At 40.0% G+C, this 27,268-nt stretch overlaps 2 protein-coding genes across 4 annotated transcripts in view; one reads left to right on the forward strand and one right to left on the reverse strand.

The window, feature by feature from the left end:
• Positions 1–5,379, forward strand: part of LOC143040362 (uncharacterized) — a 47,175-nt gene extending 41,796 nt beyond the window's left edge. For all 3 annotated transcript variants that reach the window (XM_076211482.1, XM_076211394.1, XM_076211543.1), the window contains 4 exons: positions 2,463–2,618; positions 3,300–4,148; positions 4,524–4,679; positions 5,220–5,379. In XM_076211482.1, coding sequence (XP_076067597.1) covers positions 2,463–2,618; positions 3,300–4,148; positions 4,524–4,679; positions 5,220–5,336 — 1,278 coding nt within the window. In that variant the 3' untranslated portion in view covers positions 5,337–5,379. The remainder of the gene's footprint in view (positions 1–2,462; positions 2,619–3,299; positions 4,149–4,523; positions 4,680–5,219) is intronic.
• Positions 5,373–25,754, reverse strand: LOC143040724 (NADH dehydrogenase [ubiquinone] 1 alpha subcomplex subunit 8-like). Its single transcript, XM_076212136.1, has 4 exons — positions 25,536–25,754; positions 25,047–25,222; positions 8,926–9,033; positions 5,373–5,613 (listed from the first exon to the last, which is right to left on the reverse strand). Exons 1-4 carry the CDS (start codon positions 25,659–25,661, stop codon positions 5,496–5,498), a joined length of 528 nt encoding a protein of 175 aa, XP_076068251.1. The 5' UTR covers positions 25,662–25,754; the 3' UTR covers positions 5,373–5,495.
• Between the last annotated feature and the right edge of the window lie 1,514 nt (positions 25,755–27,268).

The raw sequence follows: 27,268 nt of genomic DNA on the forward strand, positions 1-27,268 counted from the left end.
ACAAAGAAAAGAAAAGAAGTAAAGCACAAGGTAAAGGAGGCAAAGAGGAGAGCAGATGAGAAATGGGGTAAGAGTATGACAGAAAATTTTGAAAATAATAAAAAGATGTTTTGGAAAGAAATTAAGAGAGGAAGAGGAGGTGAATCAAGTAGAGAAGAAAAGGTGAAAGGTGCAGATGGAGAGATGATAATGGAAGAGAAGGCAGTAAGGAGAAGATGGGCAGAATATTTTAGGGAGTTGCTAAATGTGAAGGAGGATAGGGAGGGAAAGATAGCTGCAGTGGGAAATGCCAAGAAAATGACCGTGATGAGTGAGGAAAATGGAGGAGAAATAAGGAAGGATGAAGTGAAGGCAGTTGTTAAGATGATGAAAGCAGGTAAGGCACCTGGTCTGGATGGATGCCATGCAGAATGTCTAAAAAAAGGAGGTATAGTGATGGTGAATTGGCTGGTGAGGTTATTTAATGTTTGCTGGAGAGAGGGTAGAGTGCCAGAGGACTGGAGGAGTGCCTGTATAGTTCCACTTTACAAGGGAAAAGGGGACAAGTGTGAATGTAGTAGTTTCAGAGTGATAAGGTTGTTAAGTGTAGTTGGGAAGGCTTATGGGAGGATCTTAATTGAGAGGATTAGGAGAGGAACAGTGTTGATTTAGGACGGGTAGAAGTTGTGTAAATCAGATTTTTGTGGTAAGACAGATATGTGAAAGCTATAGGAAAGGGTAAGGATGTTTTTTGGGCCTTTATGGACCTGGAAAAGGCTTACGACAGGGTAGACAGAAAGGCACTGTGGGAGGTTATGCAGATATACAGGATAGGAGGAAAGCTTCTAGGAGCTGTCAAGAGTTTTTATGAGAGTAGTAGAGTTTGTGTCAGGATTAGAAATGGAGAGAGTGAGTGGTTCGAGGTAAAGGTGGGACTTCGTCAAGGATGTGTTATGTTGCCCTGGCTGTTCAATTTATACATGGATGGGGTGGTGTGAAAGGTAAATGCAAGGGTAGTGGGTCAGGGATTGGAGATGGTTAAAGAACATGGAGAAAAGTGGGAGGTGAGCCAGCTGTTGTTTGCGGACGACACTGCGCTTGTGGCAGGATCGGAGGAGGGATTGAGGAAATTGGTGACAGAGTTTGGGAGAGTATGTGATAGAAGAAAGCTGAAGATAAATGTGGGTAAAAGTAAGGTGATGAGATGTACAAGTGGTGAAAGTGGCAGTAGTCTGGAAGTGAGCATTATTGGAGAGAGACTGGAGGAAGTGGATAGTTTTAGATACTTGGGTGCAAATGTGGCAGGAAAAGGTGGAGGTAGAATGTAGATTGAGAGAAGCGAGTAAATGCCTTGGTGGATTAAAAAGTGTAATGAGGAATAGACATTTGGGAATGGATGCTAAGAGGAGACTATATGGAGTGATTGTGCCAACAGCACTGTATGGGGCAGAAACATGGAACATATGAGAGGAGGAGTTTGAATGTGTTTGAGATGAGGTGTCTTGAGAAGTATGATGGGGGTTACTAGGCTGGATAGTGAGAAATGAGGTGAGGAGGAGAACAGGGGTGGAAAGGGGGTTGGGAGATAGGGTTGATGAAAGAGTATTAGGATGGTTTGGACACATGGAAAGAATGAGTGAAGAAAGACTAGTAAAAGAGGTATGGAAGGCAGATGTGGGGGGAGTGAACATGAAGGGACGTCCTAGGATGAGGTGGATGGATGGGGTGAAGGGGGCTTTGGGGAAGAGGGGAATGTCTGTTGAGGAAGGACGGGAGAGGACAGAAGACAGGGGTGAATGGAGAATGGTTGTATATGGATGATGTGATGCATGAGGTGGAATAGGTGGGGGGATGGGGGGTGAGGTAGTACGTGTGAACAAATTTTTGACGCAGCCCGAAGGTATTTCTCCCCGTCTTCTCCTTTTATGCATGGGGGGGACAGAGAGGGGGGGTCGCCGATTTAATGAAGTGGCCTTGCTGTGGATGTGCTGTGTCTAGTGACACTGCTTCTGACCCAGGGCAGTGGTCAAGGTGCAGGGATGACCCGTCATCCGGGAGGTGCCAAGATGAGAGGGAAGGTGGAGGGGTGTGGAGTGTATTCAGGGATGGAATGGGTGGGACTGATTTTATGCCTTTTCCTTTTTGGCTACCTCCCTTGTAAAGGGGAAAAAGCATTGGTATATGTATGTATGTATTTGGAGTGGATGAAGTGTGAGAGGGTCACCATATAATGGAGTGGTGGGGATAAACCAGTTCTGTATCAAGTGGGGCTGTGCTTTGACTTGGCCACCCCCACATAAGGGATGAAGGGATTTTTGGGATTGATTGTGCTCATGGGATCCTGTCTCTGTCCCCACTTACCAAAATTAGCTTTGAATTTGTGTGTATTAATCATACACACACACACACTCTTTTCCCTCTTATTCCTTCCCATAGTAGCTAGTAGAAGAGATTACATCACCTTATTTTGTTTCATCCCTCAGGTGCAAACTGTGGATGAAGACCACATTCTGATCCGTCCAGCAAGAAACAGTAGCAACATCCTGAGGGAGGTGGAATTCAATGTTCGTGTTGTTTCTAAAGAAGAATTCAAAGACAGTGGTCGGGTCATTAACAAGGAAATGTATGATGAATACAAGGTAAAAATTTTACTTGGTTTGATCACTGTAGATGGAATTTTTTATAAATATATAAATATCTAGATGTGAGAGTATGATGCTATAACAGAGTTGGGGATAAACCAGTGCTAACTGAAGACCTGCTGTGTTGGGAGACAAAGATGACCATTCATCCACATGTGCCAACAAATTAAGAGGGAGGCCTTATAGGGCAGGGGTTCTTAACATTTCTATCTTTTTGAGCTCAAGCAAAGAAACTGGTCAAGCGAGCACCTCAGGACACCTAATGAGTTACATTTTTCAATGGATGCATAATATACAATAAAAAATTCTTTTATAAAGAGGTGTATACCACACTTGTGAAAAAAAAATAGTTTGAGTAATAAAAACATAATTAAAATATGCAAAACATAGGAATAAATAATAATTATAAAAGTAAAATTCTTACCAATGAACTTTTAATATGATCCTTGACTTTACATGTCATTGGCCAAATCCCTTGTTTTCAAGTGTCCTTCATGAAGAGACAATCAAAGACTCTTCCAAATGTTACATTGTTAGTTTAGCCCTTATTTTGGTTTTTAATATTATTGAGAATAGGGCATTGGGTCTTTGAACAGGTGTCTATAGTTTTTAATGTTTTAATTTAGGATAGCAAAGTTTAATCACAAATTGATAAGTGTATTTTCTATTTCTATCCAGAGAAAAGACTTGGAGAGTAAGAAGAGAAAGGTATCATCATCATCATCATCATCATGTGATGAAAACAGTGAAGATGATAGTAAAACTAGAAAAGAAGACAACTTACGCATTAAAGATGAGCCCTATAAGAGTGAGAAGATTAAAGATGAAAAAGTGAAAACTGAAATAGGCAGATATAAGGAGGATTATGTTGAAATGCCAAAAGAAAGAACTAAGAAGTATGATAAAATAGAAGTAGAAAGACCTTGTTCATCATTAGCAATCAAGATGGAAGACTCTTTAGACAAAATCAGTGTAAATAAAGTAACTGGTGATAATATAAAAAGAAACGTGAAGATGCATGATACAGACAGAGATAAAAAATATTCTAAATGTTCACATAGTGAAAGAGATAAAGAATATACAAAAAGTTCACACAAGGAAAGAGATAGAGAGTATTCAAAAACTACATATAGTGAAAGAGAGAAGGAGTTTTCAAAAAGCTCATATAGTGATCACAGTAAAGTAAAAGGTATATATACATCTGATAAACAAGAGAGGTATGATAGGGACAGGAAGGATGGGGAATTTGCAAAGAGAAGAGATGATTACAGTGAAATTAAATCTAAAAGAAAACATGAAGAGAAACAGGAGAGTGGAACAAAGTACAGCTCCAGAAATGGGCACAGTTCCTCCAAGGACCAGAAATCAAAACATACAGAGAAATATAAAGAGATGTATACTAAAGAAGAGAAGTCAAAGAAATCCAGATTGGAAGATAAGCCAGTAGTTGTTCCTTGGGTACGTGAAAATTTAAGAGTCCGGTTTATCAACAAGAATTACAAAGGAGGGAGATATTACAAGGAAAAGGTAAGGTTTGACTGGTGTTAGAAAATTAGCAATACATCTGTCTTATACCCATTCAAAAACTTGCAAAGGAAGTGTGGAAAACTGAAATAGATGAAGTGAGGAAGAACAGTAATGAGATTGTTGGCTGGCAGGGAAACTTTGATGCAGGTGGAAGGTCTTGAAGTAATAAAGTGCAAAAGATTTGAATGAATGGAAGGATATTTTGAACGGATGATGGAACCTGAAGGGATGTTCCTCTTCTGCTTCATAATTTAGTTTGAGTGGATGAGGGGGGACTGCTGTACAATGAAATGGTAAAACTAAACTAGAAAACCAAAAATAACATTTTCAAAGAACTAATCAGTCTTCATGATTGTTTCTATCTCATTTTGGCAGGTTGTGGTATTAAATGTCCTTACAGCAGAAAATTGTGAATGTGTCACAGAGGAAGGAAAAGTGTTGAGAGATATCAACCCCACATGGTTGGAAACTGTAATTCCAAAGACATATCCATGGCTGGTTCAAGTTGTGCAAGGCAAACACAAGGGGCTGGTAAGTTGCAGACTATATTAAAATTATACTTTATAGACCCCCCCCCCCCCCAACAAAGGGACAGAATTGGAAGTGTTGTTCTTCCATGCAGAAAAAATACATAATTTTATTGCCCTGAATTCTTGCTTGAGACTCTGAGATGAGAAATTTAGTCACAACCCTTAAGGTGTCCCATGCAAGTCACTTGGGGAAGAGAAGTCTGTGAACTTGTCTGTTATTTTACACGGGTACAGGGACATGAAAGTGATCTGCAGCCCATAGTGGTAACCTCCTATTTTGGAGGGAAACTCCTCCAGGTATCCTGTATTTGTTGGTGTTGTAATGTATTGTAGTTTACCAGTACTTCTGTCCTCATGGACACAGTCAAATGTAGTGTTGTCACACAAGCATCCCCCCCCCCCCAAACATGACTTCGATCCCACTAACCCATCTTGTTACATCACTTATGGTCTCCTTCAATCTTGTTCTTATTATGGACAAGAAGGTCATGTGTTGGCACAATATCATTGTAATTGCAATTTTTTTCTTCTCTCGCCACAGGTGGGTCGTATATTGGAGCAGCACAAAGAACAAGAGAAGGCCTCTGTGCAGGTCTTGGATGATGAAACAGTTATTCTAAAACTACACTATGATGATATATGTGAAATTGTGAAATGAAGTATGGTACAAATAGGTTTTAGAAAATAAACAGAATAGTATATTACATTTTAATTTTCCATATTAAAAAAAAAGTATATTCTGGTTAAAACAACTATTTTGTAGATTTAGACAACCAGAAAAAAAACTATGTACATAGTTACAGCTACATATGTAGCATTACTGTAGCCAATGAAAACGTGAACCATATTTTGCTTTGCGTACTGGTACATCTTCTGAGAGGTAGGGCTGTGGACCATCGGTGATCTCAAGGGGCACATAACCCTCTGGTTTAGGCCTGCAAAAATTTTCAAAAAGTTATATTCAAAACAAATATCTAAATCTTGACTGAAATTTCATCAACAGCCTACACACATTCTAGTATGCAACAGAACATTTAGTTGTAGCCAAAATTGGGAGAAATTTGTATCATGGTTAACCCCTTTTCTGAAATGAAAGATTAATCAAATTCCTTCCTTGTCTTGGGCCTGGATATAGAAAACAAATTTGTTGCAGTTTCAATGAAGTGTCACATCCTGTCCCCTGCCACATCACAGGTCAAAGATAAAGCAGCAAGATGCTGGGCTGGTTTGCCCAGACCTCTTCATCATATGGTGAAGCTTATGCAGAACACCTTCCAATACTAACTGAGCATAGGAACTACTAAGTAGCTGCTAAGAACATCCAAACTTGGTGACAAAATTAAATTATGGCTTTGAAAAGAGAGAGGGGGGGGGGAATGGATGCCTCCCATCAGCACAGTAATACTGCTCACTCCTGACAACCAAGAATTACAGAAATATCCAATAATAAAACTGAATGGCCAAGATCATCCACTGGTAAAGCAAACAAAAAAATTCCCATACTCACTTATGATACTTTCATGACCACCAGCCTACATATCAGACAATTAAAAGTGAAACTCTAAGAAAATTAACATATTACAAACATGAGTAGTAAGCACAATATTAGGTCAACATCAGAAAACTTTTTTTTTAAAGAATCCCTTTCAAATGTTCTTCAACAGTAGTTCCCAACAATCAAGTAAACATACATACATACATACATATACCAAGGCTTTTTCCCCCTTCCAAGGGAGGTAGCCAAAAAGGGAAAGGCATAAAAACACTCCCACCCATTTCATCCCTAAATACACTCCACATCCCTCCCACCCTTCCTCTCATCTGAGCACCTCCTGGATGACGGGTCATCCCTGCACCCTGCCCACCGCCCTGGGTCAGAAGCAGTGTCGCAAGACACAGTACATCCACAGCAAGGCCGCTTCATTTAATCGGCGACCCCCCCTCTCCGTCCCCCTTTGCATATAAGGCGAGGATGATGGGGGGTGGGGTAGTATGTGTGAGTAAGTTTTGACGCAGCCCGAAGGGATTTCTCCCGGTCCTCGCCTTATATGCAAAGGGGGACGGAGAGGGGGGGTCGCCGATAAAAAAAAAAAAAAAAAAAAAAAAAAAAAAAATTAAACATGACGTACTAAAAAAAATAAAATAGGATGCAATCACCCCAATAAAACATTGTACAGAAACCAAAATCATACCCATAAAATAAAAATGATAGGTACACTGTTTATGTAAAAACCCTCAATCCCACTAACCCATCTCTTTACATCACACAACCATAACCAAATGAAGAAAAATATCATACTACTTGAACATTTACAATAACTGAAATACATCACACAACCCATCCATACAAAAACCCTTCCACTATTGGATAATTAAAGCACTTCAAAACCAAACCCCTAGAGATATTTGCCCAATAGAAAAATCCCTCCATGATGCAATCATGACACACAAGACACAGAATACCTCATACCCAACAAGCCATACACAGACAACACTATTTCTTTCTTGAGGGATGCACTTTTTCCATATGTTTGTCCACATTCTTTGGTCATTTAAAATAATTAAAAGTTTTGTGTATCCTTGTTCAGGATCTGACCCAAATGTCCTGCATTGAAGGGTTGTCATTTTGGTCTTAACTAGGGGTGTACCAATTAATTGGCATTGGCAAGAATCGGCATTTTTTTGGTGAATCAGCATCAGCGAGAATAGTCTTAGAAAGGGATTTTGCCAATTCAGTAATTCACCTATTATTCATTGTTCTGGTGGTTGCATAAGGCCATACAGCATATGTGCTATACAAGATACCACTACCAAATAATCATTGCTTTATTTTATTTTCACATAGCATCAAAACCATAGGGAATGAGGTGGCTAGGAATATGTGGTAGTGGTAAACCTATGCTGCCATCTAGTGCCATAACATGTTTTGAAAATATTATGCAGAGGTGATAAATCCGCAGACACAAGGATGTACAACCATAGAAACTTTTAAAATAACAGCACAAGTCAAAGTCAATGTTAGAGCAAATTATATTTTTCTAATTTTATTTGTATTTATATATATTTTTAAACAGCAAAGTTTCTACAACAGAAATTAAGCGAGAGTAATATGGGAGTAAATTGTCCAGGCATCTGTGGATTCTGTCGATTTTACCTGCTATAAATTCTAAGTACAAAAAATCAGCGGACAGATTTACTCCCACTTACTCTGCAGAAATTTATAGCCAAATGAATAATTTATAAAGTATTATTCTTTGATATATTTTGACAAGTAAATACATAACAATACATTATGTTTTTTGGCAATAAGAACTATGACTAACTCATGTTTAGATGATTTGCTGTCAAATTCACAATCACACGAGTCAAATTTAGACAAAGTGAAACTTCAAAGAATAGGAAAAAAAGAAAGAATATCTGATGCTACAAAGCAAAGTTCATAAATTTTGCTCCCTCCCATGTGACTCTCGATTCCTCAAGTTGGTGGTGAGACAACCACAACTCGTATCCTGAACTTGGAAAGGTTGCCAACAAAATACTGTGCTCTCCACCATCTCCACAAACGGGAGAAATTGATGCTGTTGAATTTCAATTTGTGAATGTTTAACTTTGACTATTAACCCATGAAATGCGGCAGTACTCGGTGAGTCAGCATGTTGGAGGGGGGGGGGTTCATTGGGTGTTTTGTTCCCTTTTTTTTTTTTATGCCCTCCCCCTTCTCTCTCTGTCTCTCCCCAAATATTAGTAGAGACTGAGTCAGGTTTAGGTTTTACTATTAAGTTAGCATTAATAGATTTTACACACAGCACATGTTTTATTAAAATCATGCATTAAATGATTCAAGTTACTTGAAGTTAGTAGTTACATCAAAATCTATGAAATTGGTAATTCTTAACCTTTTTCAACCAATAAAAAATAATACAATCATACATTGATAATCATAAAGTGGTCAATCAATAAGCACTTCATTACGTTCATTCAGTCATTAGCATCCAACAGTTCAACTGGCATGTATAAATCTACATAGGTTTTTATGCAAGTAAAAACCATAGTTTAATTACTTTATATTAAAAACTGATCTACCATAATTATATAAAATGGAATCAGTATCGGCAACTAAGAATGAATAGGAATTTGTTTTGGCAACAGAGTGAACTGGAATCTGCGTCAGCAAAAAAATGGAATCGGCCCACCCTTAGTCTTAACATTCAAATGTGTAAAAAGAAATGTATATTACTAAAACTCACCTTTCTGTATCATGAACTTTGGCACGGCAGAAGTATCCATAATCAGGGCGCTCAACGTTTAGATTTTCCAGAACACACTTGTCAAACACTGCCTGAGTGTTGCGACAACTGAAACAAAGATAGATTTCATGTGACATTCGTGATTTTGTACAGAAGGCAAACCTGTCTATATACCAAGGGCTTTTTGCCCATACTAGAGAGGTAGCCAAAGTCAAAAGGCATATACCCACCCCCACCCATTCCTCCCTCTTGGCTCCTCATAGATGACAGGTCATCCCTGTACCTCACCCATTGCCCTGAGTCAGAAGCAACACAGCAAGGTCACTTTACTTACTCAACGACCCTTCCTCTCTGCCCCCTTATGCAGAAAAATACCAGACATGTAGAAATCCCTTCAGGCTGCATCAAATATCATTCACACATAACCACTCCCTTTCTTGCATCACAGTATCATCTATACACAGGCATTCTCTACTCAACCCTATCTCCCATCACAGTATCATCCATACACATTCTCCACTTGCCTATATCTCCTGCCTCCCTTGCTCAACACTCCCTTCACCCCATCCATCTCATCCTTGGTCATCCCCTGAAGCTACTCCATCTACCTCTGCCTTCCACACCTCTATTACCAATATTTTATCACTCATTCTTTCCATGTGTCCAAACCATCCCAATAATCTTTAATTTGATTTCATCAGCTCTATCTACCATCTCTTTTTCCACTTCCGCTCTCCTCCTCATCACCTTGTTTCTCACTCTATCCAACCTAGTAACCCCTACCATACCTCTGACATTTCATCTCAAACACATTTAAACTTTTCCTCTCTGGCTCTCTTAAATTCCAAATCTCTGCCTCATACAATGCTATTGGCACAATCACCCCTTCATACAATCTCCTCTTTACATCCATTCCCAGTTGCCTATTTCTCATAACACTTTAATCCACCAAGGTATTTAATTCTCTCAATCTACATTTACCTCCACCTTCATTCATTCCTTTCCTGCCTCATGCAACCCCAAATTCCTAAAGCTATCCATTTCCTCCAGCCTCTCTCTCCTTTTAGATGCTTCCAACTCACTGCAATCCTCTACCCTTGTACATCTGATCACCTTGTTTTTACCCCATCACATACCTTTCCAAGCTCTGTCACTAATTCCCTTAATCCTTCCTCTGACTGTGCCACAAGTGCAGTGTCATCAGCAACTGGCTCACCCCCAATTTTCTCAATTTTCTTTGACCATCTCCAGCCCCCTGCCTATCACCGTCACCTTTACCTCCTGCACCACCCCCATCCATCACATTGAACAGCCATGGCAACATGACATGGTCTTGATGCAGTTCCACCTTTACCTCAAACCACTTGCTCTCTCCTTTTCTAACACACTACTACTCTCATAAAAACTCAAATGCCCTTCCCCCAATACCTTATATCTGCAATACCTCCAACAGTGCCTTCCTGTTTACTGTCAAAAGCCTTTTTCAAATCCATAAAGGCCCAAAACACATCCTTACCTATTCCTAAAGCTTTCTCACACATCTGCCTTCATACAAAAATTTGATCTACATAACCCCTACCTTTCCTAAATCCACTCTGTTTCTCTCCTAATCCTCTTAAAACCCAATAAGCCTTCTCAACTACACTTAACACACTGATCCCTCTGAAACTACTTCACTCACCCTTTTCCCTTGTAAAGCAGAACTATACAGGCAGTCACCAGCCATTCCACTATTACTGTACCTCCTTTCTTCCGACACTCCACATGACACACATCTAATCTAGGAGCCTTACCTGTTCTCATAATTTTCAGAGCTACTTTCACCTCATCTTTTCTTATTTCTCCTGTTTTCCTCTTCCATCACCTTCATTTTCTTAGCACCCCCCACTGCTACCACCAATCCCTCCCTATCTTCATCATAGCTAATCATAATGAATATGGCATTGTACCAATTTTGCCATATTCACTATTACTATCAGTTATCAACCTAATCAAATCTAAGATACATACATATATTACCAAGGCTTTTTTCCCCCTTACAAGAGAGGTAGCCAAAAAACAAAGGCATAAAAACCATTCCCACCTATTCCATCCCCAATACACTCCACTCCCTTCCACCCTCTACCCTCCCTCTTATCTTGGCACCTCCTGGATGACAGGTCATCCCTGCATCTTGTCCACTGCCCAGGGTCAGAAGCAGTGTCCCAAGACAAAGCACATCCACAACAAGGCCGCTTCATTAAATTGGCAACCCCCCCCCCTCCATCCCCCCATGCAGAAAAGGAGAAGACTGGGAGAAATCCCTTTGGGCTTCGTCAAATTTTTCTCACACATACTAACTCAGCCCCCCATTCCACCTCATGCATCACATCATCATCCATACACAACCATTCTCCATTCACCCCTATCTTCTGTCTTCTCCCATCCTTCCTCAACAGACACTACCCTCTTCCCCAAAGCCCCTTTTACCCCAGCCATCTCATCCTAGGTCTCCCCCTCATGTTCACTCCTTCCACATCCGCTTTCCGTACCTCTTTTACTAGTCTTTCTTCACTCATTCTTTCCATGTGTCCAAACCATCCCAATACTCTTTCATCCACCCTATCTCCTAACTCCCTTACCACCCCTGTTCTCCTCATGCCCTCATTTCTCATTCTATCCAGCCTAGTAACCCCTATCATACTTCTCAGACACTTCATCTCAAACACATTCAAACTCCTCTCTTCCTCTCTTGTGTTCCATGTTTCTGCCCCATACAGTGCTGTTGGCACAATCACTCCATACAATCTCTTCTTCGCATCCATTCCCAAATGTCTATTTCTCATTACACTTTTTAATCCACCAAGGCATTAACTCGCTTCTCTCATTCTACATCCTAAAAGCATTCCTCCTATACCGCATATCTGCAATACCTCCAATGGTGCCTTCCTGTCTACCCTGTCATAAGCCTTTTCCAGATCCATAAAAGCCCAAAAAACATCCTTGCCTTTTCCTATAGCTTTCTCACATATCTGTCTTACTACAAAAATCTGATCTAAGCAACCTCTACCTGTCCTAAATCCACACTGTTCTTCACCAATTACTCACTCTCTTCCTCTCCTAATCCATCTCAATCAAGATCCCCATAAGCCTTTCCAACTACACTTAAGCTAATCCCTCTGAAACTTCTACATTCACACTTGTCCCCTTTTCCCTTGTAAAGTGGAATTATACAGGCACTCCTCCAGTCTTCCGGCACTCTACCCTCTCTCAAACAAACATTAAATAACCTCACCAGCCAGTCCACCATTACTCTACCTTTTTTCAGACATTCTGCATGGCATCCATCCAGACCAGGTGCCTTACCTGCTCTCATCATAACAACTGCCTTCAATTCATCCTTCCTTATTTCTCCTCCATTTTCCTCACTCATCATGGTCATTTTCTTAGCACTTCCCACTGCCACTACCTTTCCCTCCCTATCCTCCTTCACAATTAGCAACTCCCTAAAATACTCTGCCTATCTTCCTCTTACTGCCTTCTCTATCCCCATGGTACAAATAATGAGCATGTTATTGGCCATATTGTGATGGTGTGAACAGTTCTAGGAAGCATGACTGATTGTACTGTCATGGTGTGCATGGTAAAACTTGTAGGGCAACCATATTTTATGGCTAACAAGATGCCGCATCTTGGAAGGCACATGCTAATATTGGAAAGAAACTGCTAAAAAAAAAAAAAGTAATTTTCATACACCTGTCTCGGGTATTGGCTGTATGTTATTGTGGTAAAGTACCATGCAGTTGATACTTTAGAGTCTATATGGGGCACCCCTATGGACCAGAGCCACACATTTTGTTCGTGACTGCGATTATCCCTCTGTTATGCTGTCCCCCAACCCATTGTTACTGTCCTGTACAGTACCACTTCTCCGAATATTTTTTTTTTTTTTTTTTTTACCTACACTGTGGTGGGGGGATAGAATGCTGCCATTAAGTATTCCCACTTGAATCATAAGAGGTAAGAAAAACGGGATGAGGATTAGGACTAGGCATCCTTCTCCCTGTAGCCCCAAAGGGGACATTCCTAAAGATAGTTAAGACATAAGAGGGTTTAGGAGTTTTCCAATCAGAACCCTAAGGTTTGGGTCTTTTAATGTGCATGGATGTAGTACAGATGAGAGTAAAAGGGAAGAGATAGGTAGTATGTTTGTGAGAAGATGGATGTGTTGGCTTTGAGTGAAACTAAGTTAAGAGGGAGGGGCAAGTGTGAGTTTGGGAGTGTAGTTGGGAGATTCTCAGAAGTGAAGAGAGGATGAGGGAGAGAAGGGGTGGCTATACTAGTAAGTGAAGAGATAGGTAAACATGTAATGGAGTGGAAGGAGGTTTCTTCAAGGTTAATGTGGATGAAGGTGAAACTGGGAAAGAAGTTGTGGGTTTTAGTAAGTGCATATGGGCCTAGTAGTGAGAAGAGTGTAGAAGAGAGGGAGGCTTTTTGGATAGATTTAAACGAGTGCATAGAGGGATTAGGGAGAAACGTCAATGTAGTAGTATTGGGAGACCTTAATGCTAGGGTAGGAAATGAACCAATAGATGAAGTGGTTGGGAAGTGTGGAGTTCCAGGAAAAAATAGTAGTGGAGATGTGTCTAGAAAGAGAGTTGATGATAGCAAATATAGTGTTTAGGAAGAAAGTCAAGCATAAGTACACATGGGAGAGGGTGGTGGATAGAAGAGTGTTAGAGTATTAATGGACTATGTAGTGGTAAATAGGAGCATAATAGGAAGAGTAAAGGATGTACATGTTCTAAGAGGAGAGAGTGGGGGGATATCAGATAATTTTCTGGTGGAAGGTAAGTTAAGAGTGGAGGATAGATGGAGAAAGAGGAAAAGGACAAAAGGTAGAGAAGTGCTTAGAGTAAACTGCTTAAATGAGAAAGAAAGGGAGGAGTACAAGAAGCTGAGAGAGGAGTGGAAGGGAGTGAAGGATAGAGTAGAGCTAGGAGTGGAGGAGGAATGGGGATGGTTCAAGGAGGGAGTCACAAGGTGTGCAAAGATGGCGTGTGGAACAAGGAGGATGGGAAGAAATAGAAGGAAGGGTAGCGAGTGGTGGGATGAGGAAGCAAAGAAGGTTGTAGAAGAAAAGACGCGAGTTTTCACAGATCGGTTACAAAATAGGACGAGGGAGTCATATGTGAGGTACAAAGAAAAGAGAAATAAAGCATAAGATAAAGTAGGTAAAGAGGAGAGCAGATGTGAAATGGAGTAAAAGTATGACAAAATTTTGAAAGTAATAAAATGATGTTTTGGAAAGAAATTAAGAGAGGACAAAGAAGTGAATCAAATATAGAAGGAAAGGTAAAAGGTGCAGATGGAGAGATGATTATGGAAGAGACTGCAGTAAGAGGAAGATGGGCAGAGTATTTTAGGGAGTTGCTAAATGTGAAGGAGGATAGGGAGGGAAAAGTAGTTGCAGTGGGAAGTGCTAAGAAAATGACCATGATGAGTGAGGAAAATGGAGAAATAAGGAAGGATGAAGTGAAGGCAGTTGTTAAGATGATAATATAAGAACATAAGAATAAAGGAGACTGCAAGAGACCATAAGGCCTACGCTAGGCAGCTCCATATCCATCACCACCAGTCATCCCCATCCATAAAGATGTCTAATCGTTTTTTTTAAGACAACTGATGGTTTTAGCGCTTACTACATGGTTACTAAGTTTATTCCATTCATCGACCACCCTATTAGTAAACCAATTCTTGCCTATTTCCTTCTTAAATCTAAATTTTTCCAGTTTATACCCAGTACTGCGAGTCCTGCCCTGTTATTTTATTATGATCTTGTTTGCATCACCCTTGTTATAGCCTTTGATCCACTTGAACACTTCTATTAGATCACCCCACTCTGCGTCTTTCCAGAGAGTGCAAGTTTAGGTGCCTAAGCTTCTCTTCGTAAGGCAAATTTCGAAGTCCATGTATCATTTTGGTCATTCTTCTCTGTACTGATTCTAATGAATTTATGTCCATTCTGTAGGACGGAGACCAAAACTGTACCGCATAGTCAAGGATGGGTCTAACTATCGCTAGGTAGAGTTTAATAATTACCTCTGCACTTCTATTCGTTACCGTCCTATCAATGAAACCTAATGTTCTGTTAGCTTTATTTCTGGTGCTAATGCACTGCTTCCTGGTTTTAAGGTCCGGACTCACCAGAACTCCCAAGTCCCTCTTGCACTCAGATTTTTCTAAAAACGTGTTATCTAAGTTGTGTCTATTTTCGGGGTTGTGTAGTCCTACGTTTAACACGCTACACTTAAGAGATATTGAAGTTCATTTGCCATTTCACCGACCATGTTAATTTATTAAGATCATCCTGCAGAATCTGGGCGTCGTCTCCTGACCTAATTAGGCGTCCTATTTTAGTGTCGTCCGCAAACTTACTAACATCACTATTTATCCCATCGTCTAAGTCGTTTATGTACATAATGAACAACAAGGGACCCAAAACCGAGCCCTGAGGGACCCCGCTAGTAACATTGCCCCACCTACATTTTATTCCGTTTATGGTGACCCGCTGTTTTCTGTTACCAATCCATTCTAACACTTTTCTTCCTATGCCATGGGCTTTGATTTTATTTAGTAGTCTCTGGTGTGGCACCTTGTCAAACACTTTGCTAAAGTCAAGGTAAATAACATCGTAATTTTCATTGTTATCTGACTCCTTATATACTTTAGTGTAAAAGGATAGAAGATTAGTCACACATGACTTACGCTTGGAGAAACCATGCTGTGAATCACGAATGAAATTATGCCCTTCGATGTGTTCTCCGAGTCTATTTACTTTTATTGATTCAAGCATTTTTCCTATAACCGATGTCAAACTGATTGGCCTGTAGTTGCATATAGACAATCTATCTCCCTTCTTAAAAACAGAAACGTTTGCCTGCCTCCAAGCAGTTGGAACAAAACCAGTGTCTACCTATTTATTGAATATTTCAGTTAACTAGTTGCAGATTTCAAATTTACACTTCTTAAGCATTCTTCGAAAAATTTCGTCAGGACCCGGAGATTTTGTAGCTTTAAGTCTGTCAATCTACTTGACTACTTCTTCTTTACTAATGCTCCTATTAGATAGACTACTTTCTTCATCCCCTCTGAAAATCACATCGCAGTCAGGTACTTTATCTAACCTCTCATTAGTAAACACCGATAGAAAATAATTGTTAAACTCCTCACTCATTTTTCCTCCGATTCTATCATGACATTTTCATCGTTTTTAATTGGTCCTATTCTTTCTTTATTTTTTGTTCTATAGAGATGAAAGAAACCCTTTGGGTTAGATTTTGCATGACTGGCAACCTTGATTTCATAATTACGTTTCGCTGTATGTGTATTCCTTTTGACCAGCTTTGCCATTTTGTTATATCTTGATCTGAGGTGTGATTCCCCGTTTTTTATTTTTACGTAAAGTCCTCTTTTCATTCCAATCTCATGTTTCAATCTGTCCGTCATCCATTTACAAAGGATTACAAAGGCGGAGCATGCCGACAGGAGACCTATTGGTCCATATCTAGGTCGGATTTGGAGAGGAACAGAGCGAGTAATTAGGGATGAACAGTGGATTTAGGACAGGTAGAGGTTGCATCAGATTTTTGTGGCAAGACATATGCAAGAAAGCTATAATAAAAGGTAAGGATGTTTTTTGGGTTTTTATGGATCTGGAAAAGGCTTATGATAGGGTAGACAGAAAGACACTGTGGGAGGTTTTGCACATATATGGGATAGAGGAAAGCTTTTAGGAGCTGTCAAAGAGTTTTCAAAAGAGTAGTAGAGCATGTGTCAGGATTAGAAATGGAGAGAGTGGGTGGTTTGAGGTAAAGGTGGGACTTCATCAGGGATGTGTTATGTCACCCTGGCTGTTCAATTTATACATGGATAGGGTGGTGCAAGAGATAAATGCAAGGGTGGTGGGTCAGGGATTAGATATGGTTAAAGAAAGTGGAGATAAGCCAGCTGTTTGCAGATGACACTGCACTTGTGGCAGGATCTGAGGAGGGACAGAGTTTGGGAAAGTGTGTGAAAGAAGGAAGTTGAAGATAAATGTGGGTAAAAGTAAGATGATGAGATGTACAAGGGGTGAAAGTGGCAGCAGACGGGAAGTGAGTATTAAGGGAGAGAGACTGGAGGAAGCGAATAGTTTTAGATATTTGGGTGCGAGTGTGGCAAGAAAGGGAGAGGAGGTGGAGGTAGAATATAGATTGGGAGAAGCAAGTAAATGCCTTAGTGGATTAAAATGTGTAATGAGAAATAGACATTTGGGAATGGATGCTAAGAAGAGATTATATGAAGGAGTGATTGTACCAGCAGCACTGTATGGGGCTGGGGCAGAAACATGGAACATAAGAGAAGAGAGGAGTTAGAATGTGTTTGAAATGAAATGTTTGGGAAGTATGATAGGGGTTACTAGGCTGGACAGAGTGAGAAATGAGGTGAGGAGGAGAATAGGGGTGGAACGGGAGCTGGGAGATAGGGTGGGATGGTGTGGATACACGGAGAGAATGAGTGAAGAAAGACTAGTAAAAGAGGTATGGAAGGAGTGAACATGAGGGGGGGACTTAGGATGAGATGGATGGATGGGGTAAAAGGGGCTTTGGGGAAGAGGGGAATATCTGTTGAGGAAGGACGGGAGAGGATAGAAGATGGGTGAATGGAGAATGGTTGTATATGGATGATGTGATCCATGAGGTGGAATGGGTGGGGGGTGGAGGGAGAGGAAGTATGTGTGAGAAAAATTTGATGCAGCCCAAAGGGATTTCTCCCTGTCTTCTCCTTTTCTGCATGAGGGGACGATTTAATGAAGCGGCCTTGTTGTGGAAGTACTGTGTCTTGTGACACTGCTTCTGACCCAGGGCAGTGGACAAGATGCAGGGTTGACCCGTCATCTAGGAGGTGCCAAGATATGAGGGAGGGGAGTGGAGTGTGATAGGGATGGAATGGGTGGGAGTGGTTTTTATGCCTTTGTTTTTTTGGCTACCACTCTTGTAAGGGGGAAAAAAAGCCTTTGGTATATGTATGTATTCTCAAACAAGAACAATCACCATATACCTGAGCACTGAACATAAAAACATATGAAACAAGTCTGCAAGAGACTAGTTAACCTATACAATGCAGCTCCTGTAAACCTACATTTGACCATCATTGTTGTCCATGTATTAACCTTGTCATAAAAATATCTACAGTGCTTGGCAAAAGTTTAGACTGGGCGTATGTCAGACAAGTTGTAGCATGATAAAAGCTTTATAAAAAAATATTAATCTTACCCTTAATACTTTGTTGGGCATGATTTGCATTTCTTGACATCCCTCAGGCATCATGGCATGGACATGGTAAGATCATGTAGCTTCTGGGTAGGTATAGCATCCCAACAAGCCCTAATTTCCTTCTCCAGCTTGGGGAGAGTGCAGACTTCCTTTCCTTGTAACTCGTGTTTAACCACCTACCAAAGATTCTCATACATACATACATATACCAAGGCTTTTTTCCCTTTACAAGGGAGGTAGCCAAAAAAGGAAAAGGCATAAAATCATTCCCACCCATTCCATCCCTGAATACACTCCACACTCCCTCTCATCTTAGCACCTCCTGGATGACGGGTCATCCCTGCACCTTGTCCATTGCCCTGGGTCAGAAGCAGTGTCGCAAGACACAGCACATCCACAGCAAGGCCACTTCATTAAATTGGCGACGGCCCTCTCCGTCCCCCCATGCATAAAGGAAAAGACGGGGAGAAATCCCTTCGGGCTGCATCAAAATTTGCTCACACATACTACCTAACCCCCGATCCCCCCGCCCATTCCACCTCATGCATCACATCATCATCCATATACAACCATTCTCCATTCACCCGTCTTCTGGCCTCTCTCGTCCTTCCTCAACACACATTCCCCTCTTCCCCAAAGCCCCCTTCACCCCATCCATCCACCTCATCCTAGGATGTCCCTTCATGTTCACTCCCTCCACATCTGCCTTCCATACCTCTTTTACTAGTCTTTCTTCACTCATTCTTTCCATGTGTCCAAACCATCCTAATACTCTTTCATCAACCCTATCTCTCAACCCCCTTTCCACCCCTGTTCTCCTCCTCACCTCCTTATTTCTCACTATCCAGCCTAGTAACCCCCATCATACTTCTCAGACACCTCATCTCAAACACATTCAAACTCCTCCTCTCTTCCTCTCTTATGTTCCATGTTTCTGCCCTATACAGCTGTTGGCACAATCACTCCTTCATATAGTCTCCTCCTAGCATCCATTCCCAAGTGTCTATTCCTCATTACACTTTTTAATCCACCAAGGCGTTTACTCGCTTCTCTTAATCTACATTCTACCACCACCTTCACTCCACCTTTTCCTGCCACATTTGCACCCAAGTATCTAGATTCTCAATCGGGTTTAAATCTGGACTGTTTCCGGGCCAATCCTCAATGAACTTAATCTCACAGTCTTTAAAGCCAGGTTATAACAGATTTGACAGTGTGGCAGGAGGCACTATCCTGTTGGAACACACTTGTGCCTGTTAACTCAAATCACTCCTCCAGATGTTCATTTAGCAGCTCATAATATTAATGTTGGCAGGCAACAGAACAAGCCTCCCCAAGCCCCTGCCTGAGAAACAACCCCATACTATTAATGAACTAGGGTGTTTCACAGTTCCACAAAGGTAGCATGGGTCAAGGGGGTCACTGCCACGCCTCCAAAACATGTTACCACCCCTTCCCTCAGTCACTGTGAATCTTGTTTCATCAGACCAAAGCATGTCCAGCCAGTCAGCATAATCCCGCTGAAGATATTTTAGAGCATAAGCGACCCTACGAACCTTCTGCACACAGGTGAGAATCGGTTTCTTGATGGGACGATGTCTTGTGTATCCAAGCTCATGAACACATCGGCTACGGGACTGCTCGGACAGACAGTCTAGGGAACGACGACAACAACAACACATCGGCTAACAGTATGTACAGACATTTCACTGAACAGACCACTATTACTTTCCTTAATTTTATGGGCTGAAATACAAGGACTCTTCTCTAGGTCTCTCTTAACAATGTTATCAAGATTCCTAGAGGTCTTAAGAGGCCTACCAGACCACTCTTTCTGGGTTGGTATGGAATCACACTCTCCCTCCCTCCATCTAGCAACATAATGCCTCACAACACAATCACTTATTCAAGTTGGTCGGCTATTTCCTTAGTTTGTTTACCGGCCTTCTTGAGAGCAATAATCTGGGCAATAGGTTCAGACAATAACTGCCTCGCTTTCCCCATAATAAGGCCACAAACACTCCCAAACTTAAAAAAAAAAGAAATGGCATAAGTCAGGAGAACACAAAATTCTCTCACTACAGTGGCCAAGCCAACACTGAGTGCATCCTCGCAGGGTGAACAGGAAATTGGAGGGATGCAGTGATGTCGTGCAGCCGGCCCAAACTTATGACTAAATTAAATCACCCTCATTTATACCATTCTTTTTTAGACATAATTTCATGTGGCCTAAACTTTTGTCGAGCACTGTATTGTCTCAGCACTCACCACAAACTTGCTGGAACACTCACCACAAATTTACAACTATGTAAATAAAACTACTGCAGGTAAATACACATACTGAAGCAGCGTGTCCCCCACATACTGGCACCACATCTTGTTTACATTAATCATTCATCAATTTTTTTTCATATGACAATGACATACTAGTTGGTGGTTATTAAATACACTATACATCTTTCATTGTCCAAGGGTAGTTTTATCCTCAAATATCAATTTTAAAAAATTTAAATATGCATGTAAAAATAAAAAACATAATTTTTATTAATCCTTAAATCCCAAGAGGTGAGGAGGAGAGTAGGGGTGGAAAGGTAATTGGGAGATAGGGTTGATGAAAGAGTATTGGGATGGTTTGATTTGGACACATGGAAAGAATGAGTAAAGAAAGATTAGTAAAAGAGGTGTGGAAGGCCAAGGTGGGAGGAGTGAACATGAGGGGGGTGGCCAAGGTGGGAGGAGTGAACATGTGGGGGGTGGCCAAGGTGGGAGGAGCGAACATGAGGGGGCAGCCAAGGACGAGATGGATGGATTGGGCAAAAGGGGTATTGGGAAATAGGGGAATGTCTTTTGAGGAAAGGAGAATAGTTGTGTATGGATAATGCTGTGATGCATGGAAGGGAATGGGGGGATGGGGTGAGGGAGTACATATGAATATTTTGACATGGCCATAAGGGATTTCTCCCTGTATTCTCTTTTTCTGCATGAGGGGATGGAGTGGGGGGTCACCGATTAAATAAAGTGGCCTTGCTGTGGATGTGCTGTGTTTTGCTACACTGCTCCTGACCCAAGGCAGTAGGAGAGATGCAGGGATGATCTGTCATCCTGGAAGAGCCAAGATATGGGGGAGGGAGGGGGATGAATGGGAGTGGAGTATGTGGGGATGGAATTGGATTTTATGCCCCCCCCCCTTTTTTTTGGCTACCTCCCTTGGAAGGGGAAAATAGCCATTGGTATATGTATGCACATAAATCCCAAGAAGTTGCCACTGCTGGATTCATGTAAAAGCCCTAAATTCTCATCTGCAGTCATCACTACTCTTAGTCAGGTACAATAAAGGACCCTTACTACCCTCTATGTCATTACTTATAACACACTTTTTGAAAGACTTTACCAAATATCAACTAATCAATTGCCAAGTGTAGATAAAAATGATGAAAATAAATATAAAGGCAATTAATCACCAAGTCCACGCTTGACAATGCAAAGACAAAAAATGGTGAGGCAGGTGACCAGTTCATGCACAACAGGACAATGCAAGAAAGAAGCTCTCCCATTGGCTGCCACTTCCGTAGCAATCCCTTTTGTGAGTGGTTGGATATGCCTTTTCAGTGTTCCACTTCATGTCATCACGGATAGAGGTTCCCAGTTCGAGAGCAAACTTTTCTCTGAGCTTTCATCTATCATTGGTTTCCACCATATGCATACTACTGGCTATCACCCCAAGCTAACGGCATGATTGAACGTTACCATCACTCTGAAATCTGCTCTTTGCGCTAAACAAGATAACTGGTTTTACTCCTTACCCATTGTCCTCCTTGGCTATTGCTTGACACCTCATGTCACTAAATTTTCCCCATTTACTGCTGTCACCTGCACTCATATGTTATGCCCTTCTATTGCCATTACAAAGGAACACATCTCCACCTCGGTCAATACAATCATCCTTCATTTTGTCGTTACATTATATAACCGCCCTACATGCGTCGTCTCTATGTGGTCTTTAGACCATACACACTGAGTGTAAGCACTGTTGTCAAGCCTATATGCCATAGCATTCAGGTATTTAGTACAGTTGAACCTTGAAAGCCCGGACCCTCATGTGACCGGTCGAAATGAACAAAGGGCGGACTTTTCAAGCAAAGTTTCCTATTTGTCTGGTAGGTGGCAGCGATGGCCGTACACGTGTACTCAAACCCGGCCCAGTCAAGCCGCCACCAGGGCTGCCATTTTGTAGAATTTTGTACCAAAACGTAGTAAAATAGTGGCATGTGGGAACTGCACAAGCACATAAGAAATTTTTTCTACATAGCGGGCTGTTAAAAACATTCAAAAACTCAAACTTTTGTTTAAAAATCATAGAACTAGTTATCAAATAATAAATGGTACATCAAAATATGACTTTAATTGGTAATTGTGTTACTTATAAAATATCATACCCCAAAAGATACGTTTTTACGGTGTAGAAAAAAATTCTACGCTAAAGTTTCAGCTTTCTTTTAGCACCAAGGCTGCTGTTTCATAGAATTTTGTACCAAAACGTAGTAAAATAGCGGCATGTGGCAACTGCACAAGGACATGAGGAAATTTTTTCTACATATCAGCTGGCTGTTAAAAACATTCAAAAACTCAAACTTTTGAATAAAAATCATAGAACTAGTTATCAAATAATAAATGGTACATCAAAATATGACTTTTATTGGTAATTGTGTTACTTATAAAATATTATACCCCAAAAGATACGTTTTTACCGTGTAGAAAAATTCTACGCTAAAGTTTCAGCTTTCTTTTAGCAATAAAAAAAAAAATTATATCTTACTGAATATGTTAGGGCATGGGGGCCTTATATACATTCAAGAATAAAAAAAAACTAGAACCAATATTTTGTCAAAGTTTGACAAGTATATATCTTGCTATGAAAGTCTGCACACGCCCGAGAAAAATGTATGCCCCGGTATGGCAACACTCCCATTCTACACGGCAACCCTGGCTGCCACCACTGTCCCACGTGCATACCTTCCGATATTTACAGTGTACGTAATAAAAAATACAGTATAGTACACTGTATGTACAATACATTTACATGCTTGTATTACAGTTATTATTACAGAATTATTAGTATTATAGTATTATAGTATTATTATTATTACAGTGTTAGAGTATTATTCTTATGTGTTTCTATGCCAAACCCATATCATACATTACCTATACGTATACCGCTACGAAAATCTACGGGTGTCAGGGCGACATTTTCGATTACCGGACTTTTGGTATGACCGGACCGCCCTTCCCCCCAATTAGTTCGGGCTTTCGAGGTTCGACTGTATAACATTACCCTTAACTGACAAATGTGTATACATTGTGACGAATGTGGATAGGAGGTAAGGGAACACGGGCTGAGGGAAATACTTTTATTCCTGACTCTTCTTTTGCCATATATATTGACCAACTTGACTTCAAACTATGTTCCTCTGAAGAAGCCACTCAGGCGAAACTAGTCAGGAATAAAAGTATTTCCCTCAGCCCGTGTTCCCTTACCTCCTATCCACATTACCCTTAACGTTTTGCATGCATACTCCTCATTATATGCAAGTGTTTCTCTTACCTCATTATGTTCTTATATTATATATATACGAGAGTAATTCGCTAGTAGCAGCGACATCAAACCGATAATTTTTTTTTTGTGACAGTTGCATGCAGGATTCGAACCCGCTGTACTCGGCCATCCGTAAATTACCTTCCCAGTGCCCTAACCATAGTCTCTGTGGTCTAGTGGTTAGGGCACTGGGAAGGTAATTTACGGATGGCCGAGTACAGCGGGTTCGAATCCTGCATGCAACTGTCACAAAAAAAATTATTGGTTATATATATATATATGGTAAAATTTTACTTTCGACCATTGTAGGAATATAGCAATACAAAATTAAATAGTAATTTTGTAAATTAAAATGTATGAACGAAATATGCAATTTTGTGTGCGGAAATGAATATAAAAAAGTTGGTAAAACAGATTTCTTAAGTAACGAAGTCGTGTACGACGAATGGTACGCCATGTTTGTTATGGTAGATGCCGACGTCGGAGAAATGAAAGGACGATAAATTTGTCTAAACTAAACTAACCTAACCTGTGTTTGATAAATCATTACCTGCAAATTAGATATCATCCAGCTGGTCCTCGTCATCGTCGTTGTGAGAGACGTTGGCGGGCTTTTCAACCACTCTCTCAGCTTTTGTATGGCTATATTCCTCCAATGGTCGAAAGTAAAATTTTACCAGTTAGGTTAGGTTAGGTTATGTTAGTTTAGTTTAGTTTAGACAAATTTATCGTCCTTCCATTTCTCCGACGTCGGCATCTACCATAACAAACATGGCATACCATTCGTCGTACACGACTTCGTTACTTAAGAAATCTGTTTTAGCAACTTTTTTTATTTTCATTTCCGCACACAAAATTGCATATTACGTTCATACATTTTAATTTACAAAATTACTATTTAATTTTGTATTGCTATATTCCTACAATGGTCGAATGTAAAATTTTACCATATATATATATATATATATATGTATATATATGTCTGTATTGTTCTACCTACAAGTTCCACCTGGCAACAGGGTGCCAGAGAAGTGGGTCAGAGGTCATGCCCCTACCCTGAGCCAGGCCCCCAGCTTACGCCTGGAGGCAGAATGTACTTAACTCTTGTCATGTGTAGACCTAAGAAATAAACTCCCGTGATATTCGATGTTTCACTTAAACCAGTTTGAATTTTTTTCAGCCAGCAGAGGGTTAACCTTTGCATTGAGTTAATCAAAATTGTGTCAACTTACTGTCTGTAGCCTAGGTCGGCAGAAGACTTGTCCAAGCAGTTAGCATACTGATTAAACTCTTCTAAGCAGGACTTCTTTATTTTCCTGAAGAAGCTTAGGGCACAAGCAGTAACAGCTTTTCCTTCAGGAACACACTTGCGGGGATCATTTTCTTCGTTCCTACAGAGCATAAACTCCTGCAATGGCCCAAAAATTACAAATATTAGGTAATTATTCATTTTCTGCAGCAAATTTTAATTTGTGAGAAAAAAATAAGAGTGGTTTCGTGAAAATCACTGCATTCATGCCAAGAAAAATAGTACCATTAGCATGATTAGGGTCCAGGTTCCTATATGACGATTACCCAGCCTCATTTCAATGTATATATATTGCCACCTACTCAATTCATGAGATCTGAGGTAAAAAGGAGATGAAACAATCGATATCATAATATAAATGGACAAACATCCTGAAGAATCTTAGAATGCTACCAATTGACCGGATACTAACATTTCTCTCTGCCTCACATTCTTTGCCCATGTGAAAAGCACCAGCTCGAAGAGCTGGTGTGCTAATATTCAACTCTTCTGTTGTTAGTTCCTCGTCTGAGGGCAGCTCGAAGTCCTTGGTGAACATTTTTGATCACTGTACTTGAAAATTGGCTTTCCGCAACAGCTGATCGCAATACAGACCGTCACCAACCCCCTCTGTTGGAAGTCTGTATAAATTCATTTTACATACAAAATCACTGGAATATCATGTATTACAATTCCAATAGTTTTCATTATATTTCTTATATTTTTCTATTATTATGTTTAATAGTTTATATAAAACAGTAATTAGTGTTCGGTACTTTATCGATGAGGGTAGACACAATTTCCTGCGTTTTCCTTCATTACATTAAATGTAAGTCATTACTTATCTATATTTGTATTATTATGAGAAAAATCACGCTGTTTGATATTCTGATGAGAATAGTATTTCCATATTAGTTTTGTTTCGAAGCAGAATGTTCATTTTATACAAATGTCATTTAAACTACTCGATGATGCAATGTTACGCGGTAACAATGTGTATGTGTGTAAGGTCTCCACATCCCAGTTTAATGACAATGTTTTCAACAAAAAACTGGGACCTAGTAATTTGTTGATAATGATTTCATTAAAGCGCTAATGAATATGTTATATATATATATATATATATATATATATATATATATATATATATATATATATATATATATATATATATATATATATATATTACAGATTCATTAGCGCTCTAATGAAATCAATATCAACAAATTACTAGGTCCCAGTTTTTTGTTGAAAACAAAATGTCAATGTCAAGGTTGCTACAAAAGTAACACACTCTCTCTGAATTGTATCTACTGAAGAGGATTGCAGTTTGCAATCGAAATATATAGATTCCCCTTTTCCCGTCTTTTCTACTCCAACAGTGGTTTCTACGTGATTGACAAATGTGTGATTACATTTTTCACCTGTAATATATATATATATATATATATATATATATGTAAATATGTATATATATATATATATGTATATATATACATATATATATATATATAGTTTATAGTAAGATAAATTAGGACCAGGTTACACAAAACAGAAAACACATTGGCACGTCCAAAACAGCACATTTATTTCTTTACCCATGTTTTTTTCCCATATCTTGGCAGATGTAAAGGTAAGACAGGATATGGGGTTGGCAAAGGTACACTTGAGTGTGAAGATGTGGTTTGGGCAGACGGAAAGAATGAATGAGAAAAGTATAGTAGAGTGTAGAAAGCAATAGTGGAGGGTCAGTTTGTGAGAGGACGACCGAAAACAGTGTGGATGGATGAGGTGTAGGGGTGCGCGAAGAATGTCTGTCGAGCAGGGAAGAGAGTGCAAAAGGTGGGAATGAATGAAGATAATGAGGTCCGAAGGGCAGGGGCGGATTATCCTATACGCCAAGTATACCATGGGGTAGGACTAGCGATGCAACTAAAAAAAAAAAAAATAGTAATAACACTTTTTTTTACAAAAAAAAAGGACAGAAAATAATAATCTTTTCGTTTTTTTAATATTCTGTCTTAAATATCTTGGCAAGAAAAAACACATTACAATTGTTTCTAGATTATCAAATAAAACAGTGTACCCCTCAAACATAGTATTTTTATGATTTTAGTTCATTTCTCATTTTCTGTGTGTCATGTTTTGATGCATTTTATTGGTTTG

The sequence above is a fragment of the Oratosquilla oratoria genome, chromosome 1 (genome assembly GCF_046742065.1).
Source record: "Oratosquilla oratoria isolate Oo_2021 chromosome 1, ASM4674206v1, whole genome shotgun sequence".
NCBI lineage: Eukaryota > Metazoa > Arthropoda > Malacostraca > Stomatopoda > Squillidae > Oratosquilla > Oratosquilla oratoria.

Bases quoted from the DNA above. Each gene is read 5' to 3' on its own strand.
- LOC143040724 (XM_076212136.1), bottom strand. From the start codon at position 25,661: ATGTTCACCAAGGACTTCGAGCTGCCCTCAGACGAGGAACTAACAACA. The intron at 9,034-25,046 runs GTAAGTTGACAC...TCTTTGTTTCAG, and splicing joins GCCGACCTAGGCTACAGACA to TTGTCGCAACACTCAGGCAG. The intron at 5,614-8,925 runs GTGAGTTTTAGT...AAATTTTTGCAG, and splicing joins AAAGTTCATGATACAGAAAG to GCCTAAACCAGAGGGTTATG.